The sequence below is a fragment of the Maniola hyperantus genome, chromosome 19 (genome assembly GCF_902806685.2).
Source record: "Maniola hyperantus chromosome 19, iAphHyp1.2, whole genome shotgun sequence".
Lineage (NCBI taxonomy): Eukaryota > Metazoa > Arthropoda > Insecta > Lepidoptera > Nymphalidae > Maniola > Maniola hyperantus.
In genome coordinates this window covers 10934196-10946593 of record NC_048554.1, presented here as the reverse complement: position 1 = coordinate 10946593, position 12398 = coordinate 10934196, and the positions used below count along the sequence as shown (strand labels likewise).

General features: G+C 38.7%; 1 protein-coding gene across 2 annotated transcripts in view; it reads right to left on the bottom strand.

Annotated features, from left to right (window-relative positions):
* Positions 1-1923: 1923 nt before the first annotated feature.
* LOC117991501 (neuropeptide CCHamide-1 receptor-like) overlaps positions 1924-12398 on the bottom strand; it is a 128974-nt gene continuing 118499 nt past the window's right edge. For both annotated transcript variants that reach the window (XM_069505179.1, XM_069505180.1), the window contains exons 5-9: positions 11661-11849; positions 10608-10711; positions 9878-10015; positions 5195-5308; positions 1924-2695 (exon numbers count right to left, since the gene is read on the bottom strand). In XM_069505179.1, the coding sequence (XP_069361280.1) occupies positions 2635-2695; positions 5195-5308; positions 9878-10015; positions 10608-10711; positions 11661-11849 (606 nt within the window). In that variant the 3' untranslated portion in view covers positions 1924-2634. The remainder of the gene's footprint in view (positions 2696-5194; positions 5309-9877; positions 10016-10607; positions 10712-11660; positions 11850-12398) is intronic.

Below are 12398 nucleotides of genomic sequence, written 5' to 3'. Positions count from 1 at the left end.
GATCGAAGAATAGTAAGTGAGAGGGTCTGAAATACGGAATAAGTAGGTAATATAATATGGAGATTGTTCAGTTTCTTTGTATTTGATACAGGATCTCAATTTTTATACAAATTTGATACAAGATATATAGGTACTTGTTTCTATCCTTTATTTGGAAGTAGGTAAGTAATAGTAGAAAGAGAGTAGATAGTCATATAAAAGCATAATATAATATTAAGTATGTCGACGTAAGTAGACGCTTATAGTATCGCATAACTCACTGTGGCCTGTGGGTATTTTTTTAAAATCAGATAAAGTTATAAAATAAAAACTGGCATACCCCTTCCATCTTAGACTGCATCATCACTTACCACCAGGTGAGATTGCAGTAGACCACAATAATTCTTGTTTGGAATGTAGGTAGGTACTAGATTGGTCTAGTAGGTACTAGGTATGTACCTAGATATCGTAGACCGCAACCCTTTACCGGATAAACAATATGTACTTATAACGGGAAAAACATTTTCCATTAAAGCCTGCCCTAGATCGGATTTACGTCTATTTTTATCACGTCATAAATCTCTATCGCTCTCTTACTTAGGAAATGTTTGGAGTATGAATTATGTAACAGTGTAGGTAGTTTATTGTACGGGTATTAGTGGGAAAAAGTACTATTTATTCCTGAACTTTCCAGATTTGAACTTTGCCCTGTTTGTTCAGAGGTTCCGTGTTGGCCATGATAGATATTCTTTCAAGCATTTTCCAGGCCAATGCATTCTTTCTACCTTCAAGGCACGAGTGAATAGACATCTTCTAGGCGGGCGCGCTCCAACCTAGACCTCAATTGCTTTCTATTAAGCATGATTGTCGTCAAGCACAATCCTATGTCGGAAGGCTGAGAACCGAGTGTGGTTCCTTAGGGAGCCCAACAGTGGATGTCCGAAAGCTAACGACGATGATGAGAATGATTAGTGTAATAACTTAAAGTCATCATCATCATCATCAACCGATAGACGTCCACTGCTGGACATAGGTCTCTTGTAGGGACTTCCACACGCCACGGTCTTGCGCCGCCTGAATCCAGCGGCTCCTTAGTGGGGGGTCTTCCAGCACTGCGTCTTCCGGTGCGAGGTCGGCATTCCAGCATCTTGGAACCTGAAGCACCTAGCTTATAGTACCTAACTTACAGTACGTGGCAGAAAATAATGTACATTGACCTTTAGAAGGAGATAGCAGATTTGTAGAGCATTGTCTCTGTCGTTGAGACCGACAAAACGTCGCACAGGTATGAGTGACAGAGACAGAGCTCTACAAAGCCGAAATGCCATTCTAAAGACACAATATTTTCTGCCGCGTACTGTACCTAGAAGATATTTCACTAGATATTAAAAGTCAAAAGACAATAATTTATTCAAAATAGGCTTTTTGATTCTCAGTTGTTGGATTTTATAATATAGTTGGTGATAATTAATTACGTAAACTTAAAACTAAAGCTACCAGGGTTCCAAACGCGCCTAGCTCTGAGAAGAGACCGCAACAAATTCAGCAGACTTCAGACTCAGAATTATTAGTTTCAGCAAGTTCAGCAAGCAGTTTCAGGTTTTGTGAAAATTGCACTTTAATAATACTGAAAGCTTTCTGCATGAAAGAAAAGACAGTCTTCTTAATCTTTTTCGATAAAGTATATTGGCGCTGTGTTTCAATAAAACTTTTTGTGTCTAGGAAGTATTTTTCAATGTACAACTCCGCAAATAAATCGTTTCTAGGGGAAAGGGGTTATGCTATCTGGTCTGAAGACTATGTACTTACAATTCATATATGTAGTAGTCGGCTATTTTAGCGTTTAAACTACCGTGAGTGATTTCCATTATACATAATATCTATCCCGGCTGTACTCACGTGTCTCGTCGACGTTAGCCCGACTAGTTTCGAACCCATCCGGGGTCCTTTTTCAAGGGAGTCAGTTAAGTTGAAGAGCTAACGTCGACTAGACACGTGAGTACAGCCGGGATAGATAATATTTTTTGTAGTAGTCCTTCATCATTTCCAGCGCGGGTGGTATGATTCCCTAACTCAGTGTTCGACAGTGAATGATAGCCACCGAGCTCATTTAATTCATTCATTCATTGGTTCTACATTGCTGCTTCACTGAGTGATATTAAAATAAATAATTTTTCATACAAAACTTTCAATGGATTAAAAATAAATGTCTTCATCACTATCATTTATATAAGAGTTATCGAATTGTCCCGCTTGAAAATGACAAGACATTTGGGAAAGGATAGATAGAAGACTTAAAACGACTGTTTCTTGACTTCTTCCCAAATCGTCCACTGGTTAAAACCCTTCCTATACTTACTTAGTTCTCTTTGGTCCATTTCTGGTTGTTCTTTAAAAATTCAAGACTTAATGACTAGACGTGAACACTACATAGTTTTCCTAACTTCAACCGAAATTGTCCAGCGGCAAAAGGAAACTTTCCGTGCTAATGTCTTGGGAATCCAGATTGGTCTCCGCAAGTTTGACCCCATTTTCACTCTCACAGCACTTGGGGAAGGGCGGCATGTTATCTGGTTTGAAGATTAGACACTTTCTATAGTTCTCTTTGGTCCGTTCCTGATTGTTGTTCGCCGCGGAGTGCGGACGGTACCTTCCTCAGAAGTTCGAGGGCCCGTTGTTTAGGAGACGGATGCTGCTGTCTCTCCCCACGCTTGTCCTGTGGAAAATTATTTTTAATGAATTAATCTATACTAATATTACAAATAGGAAAGATGTTTGTGATCGATAAACTTTGAAACTACTGAGACGATTTTAATAATTATTTCACCATTAGGAAGCTACGTTACTCAGAAGTAACATAGGCTCTAAATTACATATCATGTACCACGGGCGAAGTCGTGGGCAAAAGCTAGTCTAAATAAAAGGAAAAAGTGACTGATCTAAGTGTGACTTATCAACACACAGCTCAAACTACTGGACGGATCGGGCTGGGTATTGAGATAGTAATATTCCAACTACTGTTTGCCCGCAATTCGCCTGAATTTAAGATTTTTAAAAATTTCGTGGGAACTTGGATTTTCTGTGATTAAAACTAACCGTCAACATATCTAATATTATAGTTCTTTTCAGTGAAATCTGTTTTCCAATCATATAAATTATAGTCTATCTTTACAAAAATAGACATAGGTACCTACTAAAGTTTCAAGACACATTGCAGGCCCGCTAGTAAGAAATAAAAGATTTTGCAACCCGCCAACTCTGTGACTGCCCCGTCCCGTTTTTGACAGCTTCTATCAAAGCTTCTATCTCTAAATAATTGGATTTTGCTTTTGGCTTTTTAACGTGTGCGAACGAATTTGCCAGTCGTGTGGTTTTGATGGGTTTTTGCTCCAAGGTTTTGCTAGATACGCTATATAGCTAAAATAGCTGTACAAAAGATCGGCCCCTGAATTTAAGCAGTGAACTTTTTGTTTGCGATTATTATGTGATGCCATGATTGCATTTGGACGGCATTGTATTAGTTATCGGCAAAACATATTTATTTCAATTTTAATTCATCTTTCACTGCAAGTTTTGTAACTAATGCTTGTTCAATTATGGCAGAGACTTGTTAATAAATGATCTCTGATTATGGTCACTATTTATCGAAATGTATTGTTTTAACTGGACAGGGGCCGATTCTCTTATACACAATTTCTAAACTAAACTAAATTAACATGTCTAAATCTAGTGCTATCCTTGTACACCAAAACCATAACAATAGAAATGTAACAAAGATGGAATAAGACAAAAAAAGATTTTTTTAAAAACAAATATTTTTTAAATATTAAAACAAAGTTCTTTCTGCATTAAAATGTACCTAAATGAAGAGTGTCGATGTTTTATTTGAGGTTTAAATAATATTACCAGCTTTTATTTTTATTTGCTAATAGCTGCAAATTGCTAATAGAATAGCTCGTTTACAAAAATGATTCACTGCAGATGAAATGTGTAATTTCGCATTATATGGTTATAACAATGTATCATACTCACGTTAAAACAAATTGATATTAGGTATATTATTTAATTTCAGTTCAAAGAAATACTTACTCCCACTCCACATCATCCTCTTTACTCATAATACAGGATTATAATCTAAATCTTTAATACATAAAAGGAAAAGGTGACTGACTGACTGACTGATCTATCAACGCACAGCTCAAACTACTAGACGGATCGGGCTGAAATTTGGCATGCAGATAGCTATTACGATGTAAGCTATTTCATCCGCTAAGAAAGGATTTTTTTAAATTCAACCCTTAAGGGGGTGAGAAATACGGGTTTGAAATTTATGTAGCCCACGCGGATGAAGTCGCGAGCATAAGCTAGTATCATATAAACGGAGAGGCTAACTGACTGATTGACCGACTATCAACGCACAACCACAGCTCAAACTATTAGACGGAACGAGTTGAAATTTGGCATGCAGATAGCTATTATGACGTAGGCATCCGCTAAGAAAGGATTTTTGAAAATTCAACCCCTTAGAGAAAAATAGGGGTTTATTATTTGTGTAGTTTACGCGGACGAAGTAATAGTATGCCGCTTGTAATAGTATATTATTATAATAGTAATATGTATACCGAACTAAGTTTTTAATTAAACAGACGGACATTTGCTTAGGAGTCCCTATCGACGGTTTTCGTTTGACGAGGGTTGCTTCCATGATGGTTTTTGTTTTGTTTATAAGTTATCATCTCGTTGTCTGTAGATAAATGAAATGTTTTCAATAAAAAAGGGGTAAGGGATGCCGTTTAATTTCATTCGTTGACGTACACCATTTACAATAATAATAATTTTTATTTAAACAATCAAACTTAGGGAATGATTGATGTGAATTGTGACGCGTCAAACCTGGTAACGGGTCGGGTTGAGCCATGCTCGTAGGTGTCAAAAGATGCGTAAACCCCGCACCAATATCTATGTATAGTACAGGTTGAAATGGCAATCGCCCCGATCACCCGCACAGCCCCCCGGTGCGGGCTAGCGCGGGTGACGGGCGGGTGTGCGGGGCGTCCTCCCGCCTCATACCCCCATTGCTATCTCGGCCTGTCGCGGACTATAGTCTGTGTCACTACGCGTATGTGACATACAAGCTTACGAATTTATCTTCACCTTTTATGAGCGTTGCCTATCTGGAATTTTATGATTTATTATCTTTGGGTGAGTATCTTACGTTCGAGGCACCATGCTGATGTTGGTCTTCCTGCTGGAGTGGAGTCGCCTCGATGTTGATAGAGAGAGGGAGCCGCGCTGCCCGTGAGCTGACCCGCTTCGACACAGGAGGTACCTTGGACAGAAATATTGAGTTAAAGTCATTTACTTATATACTCATAATATGTTAAATTGGTTTTAACACAATATTCTTAATCACTAAACACAATCCAATGACAATAACCATTTGCCTATATTTGTAGTTTTAGTATTTTTCAAACCCGCAATGTATAACGTGCAAAACTCGGGGTCGATGCCCCACGTATGATTCGGCATTGACCCCGCGGCACCTAGCTACGTAACGTTCGTTGACCTCTAAGTGTCAGTCAAATGTTTTATTTGCAATACAATGCGGACTTCTAAAAATTACAGGTTTAAAAAAATAATTGTAGTATCTTATCTAATTACTGTCACCTGTCTTCGCTTTTGCTATCATTCTATTTACACCCAGTATATATACTGCCATCGCAATTTACGTACTTAGTACGGTATCACAACAATTAATTAGGCAAAACAACCAAAATCATTTATCTAAAGACAATACCTACTCGTTTACAGTGACAAATGAATGATACATATCTCCTGGCAGCTTAGGTTTCTGAGACACATTTTCAAGCATAATAGAATAAATCATAGCTCGTTGGAATAACTCAGTAATTATCAGAGATCGTTGGAACGTTCAAATCTAATCTGCTCGGTGCGGTGTCTAGAAATTAATAAACACAAATGACAAAAGGTGGTGATAATATATTTTTAATGGAAGGGCTAGGTATTCCGAACAAAAGTCGTATTCTATGGACTGACGGACGGACAGCGGAAGCTTAGAAATAGGGTCACTTTGGGTACGGAACTCAATACCACGGCAGAAAGAGAATTCGCATTTTTTTTGTTAAGATTCTCAAATTAAAAATTAACGTTGTAACTATTGCTTATTGAACCAGTCAAGATAGTAGATGGAGAGTAATGAATTTTAATTTGCTTATTAATTTCTGATAGGCTCTGAGTTTGATGAATCCAACCCAGGACCACTTTTAAGACCACAGCGCCAGGGATGCAAAAAGACGTTTAAGCTATTTCGCGTAAAATTCCATTTTCCAGAATCAACAAGAAAATTCTGTGGAAACAGGATTACACTTTTTCTATCGCTCTAGAATATTAGAGGAACATTAGATTGAACTTGCACAGTTTATCGGGCGGGCCATTCTCAACAGGGACTATCAAACTGTGCAGAGATATTGTAGTTCAAAGTCACAGCTGATGCACTCTTTATTCCCTCACTCTCATAGTACTATGGAATGAGAATGCGACATGACCGGGGTACAGTCCGAGGTGCAGCGGGTCAGTACAACACCAACTCCCTAACTCTGGGGTGCTACCGAGTTTTTTTTGACAGATTAACAGAGCACGGGTTCCCTCTCAGTATGCGAAGGGTTTGGTCATAGTCCACCACGCTGGCCAAGTGCGGATTGGCAGACTTCACACACCTTCGAGAACATGAGGAAGAATTGTCATATTTTTTTTAAACGCATAAAAGTTAGAGGTGCGTGCCCGGGATCGAACCCCTTACCTCCCGAATAGGAGGCGAACATCGTTACCACTAGCCTTTCACATCATATTTTTTTAAAATACTGCTCTATTCAGTATTAGACATACCTATCAAAGCGAGTTTGCTAATTCAACATTGCAAACCGCTGGAACATACACAGTGATTTGATTACTTTTTACCGCTGGAAATCGTGTTAGCCCTATGGGAAAAAGAATGTTTAGAAAAATATATAGTTAACAGTAACAGTTATGATACAAGGGAATGTATAAAATGATCAATGATCACATTGCAAAGCGCGCTTTATGTGACGTGCTTCATATTTAGTTCCTTGAATTCTAAACTAAGTTTCTGAATCTGAACTTATACTTCGTAAATTCAGTGAAACGTGCAGCATAATTGCCATTGCGATGTAGCTATTCCTGTCGCGCTGTGAATGTAGGTATTTGTTCAAGGCTTAGCTCGAAAAAAATACCGGCTAAGCCCGAGTCGGACTTGTACACCGAGGATTTCGTACGTTTGATTAATAATATACCTACGGTATTTGACAGCTAGTCAAATTTGTAGGGCGATTGTCTAAAACCTGCATCAATCATTATTACAATCTCAATTGTTCTGATTGGCTGAATTTGTGCGATTCTTGTTGCAACAATGCATTGTGGCCAATAGTGAGCGAGCATTAACCAATCAGTGATGATTGCGATCGTGACATTGTAGCTGTCAAACAACCGCGGTAGGGCCACAGTAACTTTTTATCAAACGTCAAAATGCGCGCTTAGTACCTATGCGAGATTCCATGAAATACCGGTGTGTGACGTCACAATCATTTGACGTGCTTTTTTTAGTTTAATCGATAATTTAAAATGGTTATTACACTTAAAACCAACAAAGGACGTGGATTTTACGTATTTTGGAAGACCCTCTATTGAATAATTACTGAGAAATAATTTATTTTTGATGTAGTCAAATACCCAATTTCAACTTGGTAGGTAACTCTACGCGTTCCTAAAAATCAGTAGGTACGGTTCGAAGGTCCAAAAAATTGCGTGCGTGACAAATAGGTAGGTAAATAATATATGTACCACAGTTACAGTAGAGATAATAATCTACTCGTATATCTTCAACAGAGTTCATTACTAATTACCTTTTTAATAATACACTGAAAATAAATAAACTGGTTTATAACTTATTATGTCTATTTTGTTTCTTTCGTTTATTTTATGTCTATGTATCTCATATTCTGTTCGAAATGGACAAAGAAAGAAGCGGAGCGTAGAACAAAACGTGCCTTCAGCGTAGATTTATTCTTGAACCGTGTAAATACGGTTCAAGAATCTGGAGAAACGGCAGAATACCATGTTTACCTCTTAGTACTTTGATACTAATTATGTAGGTAACGTTTTGTATGTAGGTACATTTTGATGTCTTTGCCCGCTTTAGATGTGTTTTGAATACTTACTTCAAAACGTGTACAAAGCTAGTACAACTTAATTATGTTTGATGATAATTATTTTGCATTATTTATAGTTCGCGACAGGTTGAGATGGCAATCGGGGTATGAGGCGGAGGGACACCCGCACGTCATGCGCGTCCACCCGCACAGGGTTTGCGCGAGGGCTGTGCGGGTGTGCGGGGCGTTACCTCCCCGATTGCCATCTCGACCTGTAGCGTGCTATATATACGGTAGGTACCTGAGGCGCACATAACATAACATATTATTGAAGAAAGGCTTGTTAATAATGCCTCATTAAGGAGAGAAAAGTTTTGACGTGTTTTCGAACAGCCAAAACAGCATGTGTGAAAAGTTATGAACGCAATTACAGCGCTGAGCATTTTATACTATAATTAAGTTAATGACTAAGCAAAACTTCGTAAAACTTTAAAATTCCGTTGTAACTTTTACCTACACCTTTTTCTATAAGTTTTGACTTTGATTAAAATATGTTTTGTATTATTATGGTTCATAATTATTATAGCTAATAGCTGATGCTCCATACATCCCAATGCATATCTCAGACGATTGATAAATTATATACGATTTGACAAAAGTCAAAAAGAAATATAAATGTTGAAAATATAATTACTTGCACTGGACGCATGAAGACTGTGGATTCATTAGTGAGCGTAGATACCTAATTAAGCTATAGTTAATTGTGTTTTCCTTAGGTTGATTAAGGCGAGTCACCGAGGCTAAGCGGAAAAAACTGGTTTGTTAGATCAAATGTTTTCGGTATTTACTATTAAATAATGGCCTTGCTAAAAATATACAATATACCTAAAGACATTGTCTAAAGAATGTGCTACTTTGATATACAATAGGAAGTACTTCACTCGATCAACTAAAATCTTGAAATAAGCCGAAATAAAAGTCTAAAACGAATTATTTAATACTAAAATTTCTGACTGGCAAATAATTTTTATATGGAAATATTTGTCTAAGTTTTTTTTATTTTTTATTTTATTCAGATACAAGTTAGCCCTTGACTGCAATCTCACCTGATGGTAAGTGACGATGCAGTGTAAGGTGGGAGCGGGCTAACCTGGAAGGAGTATGGCAGTTTTTATTAAACCCATACACCTTTGGTTTCTACACGGCATCGTACCGGAACGCTAAATCGCTTGGCGGCACGGTATTGCCGGTAGGGTGGTAACTAGCCACGGCCGAGGCCTCCCACCAGACTACTACAGTACTACAGAGAACCTGCTAAATTTTGGTTTTCAACAGGACGTCTATAATTTATTAAATTCAAATTTAAAGTTTGAAATACAGAATTTGAACGTTGCCAAGCGGTTTAATTCTAAGCCGCGCTGCCCGCCTCGGTGACTCGCCTTAAAGATAAACAAATCGTAGAAACTTTATCAGAGAAACGCGTTAGCAAAGCGCTTTGCCCGGCGATGTAGAGTTTCTGGAATATTTTTCACTCTTACCATGATTATTCATTGTCAATTCCCGGTAACAAGGTCGTCGTCTTACGCATTTCAGCGAGATGCTAGTTAGAGAAGTTACTTTTTTTCAAGATAAGCGAAAACGAATTTTAGCTATTAGCGAGTGATTTTTGAACTTTATAAGACGAGACTATATAGTATGCAAGTGAAACTTACCTGTTAAAATGTTTCCTAAATATCCCGCTGGTGCAGTAGAGAGCGATGGGGTTGACACAGCTGTTCAAGAAGGAAAAGCAAAAGCCGACGATGCGTAGCCCGTGCCACCACGAGTTGTAGTCTTCTTGGGCTGTTGGGCTACAACCAAAAAACTTTTTATTTTAAAGAGGTGATAGATTAGCGGTTAAGACATCGGCCTTCTATTCGAGACTTAGAGTTATGAGCATTTTAAGCAATTAAGTATCCTTTAACGGCGAAGGAAAACATCTGCGCGCTTGCTAGTTCTCCATAATGTTACAGATATTTTTATACAAACATCAGCAACGCTTTAGACAATATGTTATTCGTCAGTCACACCTATTAACTATAGTACGCGACACGTCAAGATGGCACTCGGGGAGGGAGAACCCCGCACACCTGCACAGCCCCCGTGCTAGCTTAGTGCGGGCGAGTGAGGGTGACGTCGCGTGGGCGTCCCCCCGCCTCATACCCCGATTTCTTCTGCAAGCGTTGCTATGGATGTGTATGATATCCATTTTATGCGGCAAAGCCGTGCCGCCAAGTGGTTTAGCGTTCCAGTACGATGCCGAATAGAAACTGATAAGGGGTATGGGTGTAATGAAACTGGCATAATACCCCTTCAAAGTTAGCTCTTACTACCAGGTGAGATCGCAGTCAAGGGCTATCTTGTAATGGAATAAAAAAAGCAGGCTAATGGTTTTCAACGTACCAGTAATAGAACCACATCATGAAGACATGCGAGGGCAGGAAGCAAGCAGCGAACACTAGCACGAAGGCAAGCACCGTTAGCGCGACTTTCCTTCTAGCCCGCATCTGAAACAAACCGGGGTTTTGATTCTCCTCGTTTTTAGGGTTCCGTACCTCAAAAGGAAAAACGAAACCCTTATAGGATCACTTTGTTGTCTGTCTGTCTGTCTGTCTGTGGGTCTGTCAACACACCTACAGGGTACTTACCGTTGACATAGAATCATGAAATTTGGCAGGTAGCATTTTGGGAAAAATCTGCCAACCGTGAATTTGTGGTTACATCACAGAAAAAAATTAAAATGTGTTTTGAACATCGATGTATAGTTTTGAACAATTAATTAGTATTTTCAATTTTTAAAGTAAGATTACTATACATAGTGGGGTATCATAATGGGCTTAACCTATACATTCTAAAACAGATTTTTTTATTTTAATGCGAAATAGTTTTTAATTTATCGTGCAAAATGTCGAAAAAATACGACTGCAGTACGGAACCCTCAGTGCGCGGAGTCTGACTCGCACTTGGCCGGTTTTTGTTTATGTTCCTACATTAGGTATGTACCTACCTGAGTCTAGTCTAGTCTAGTTCTTGTTAGAGGATGACGTAATAGATTTAAAGCTGATCGTAGTGTACATTCGAGACTTTGATTGATTATGATGTTTGATTTGTTCTAGATTTCAAAGTTAAACTAAACTTGAGGTTACGCTAAAGTTTCAAAGCTCAACAAGTAAATTATGCAATCCGCAATTGCATATTATAATCTACTATTAGATAAATACTATAGGAAACAGTGCCAATAGGCAATAACATAATAATATTATGTGAATTCGCTGAGTAGTGACAATGAGTATTTATACTTAGTAGCATATAGTCTAGTAATGCCGATGCAGGTAGGTACCTACCTATTACCTAAGGCTAAGAGGAACGTCCGCTAATATCCATGTTATCAGTATTCAGTATAATATGTTTAGCAAGTGCGTACCTCTCACTTGGAAGGGTATTGTGTCCTCATACCTGTCTCTGTGTCCCCTGCATCTCTCCCGGCATATTCTGAGTGCTCAGCACTAGGTGTCGCGCCATCAGTATGTAGAACAGTGCGATGACAGCCAGGGGCAGTGAGTAGTAGAGTAGGAAGCGTATCAGAACCATGGTTTGCGCGTACGACTCCCCCCACTCGGGAGGGTAGGGGTAGCATACGTGGAACTGTGGAAAAAAAAGTATATTAGGGTTTTGACTGTATTTCATTTGGAATGACCGAGCCTACAGTATCACTAACCATATTATAAAAGCGAAAGTGTGTTTATTTGTTGGTCCGTCCTTCAATCACGCAGCAACAGAGGAATGGTTCGACGTGATTTTTTGCATGGATACCTATAGTTAAAGACTTGGAAAGTTGCATAAGTTACTTTTTATCCTGGAAAATTAAATAGTTCCCACGGGATTTTTGAAAAACCTAAATCTACGCGGATGAAGTCGCGGGCATCAGCTAGTAACTAATCATCTATAGGTATAAATGGGGAAATTGATGAACTGATACTTGTACGTGCAGCTCAAAACGTAGACCGCTACAAAGAAAATATTTTCATAAATACCACGCGAGCGAAGCCGGAGTGGATTAGCTAGTATTTCATAATATCTATGTGGAGTTCTTGGACCAATTTTGGTCACAGTTTGCCTCCACACTCCAAACTACCGAAGTTTCGTTTTAATCGGTCTAAACTCTAAAGGATCTAGGATATTGACTTTGCAACT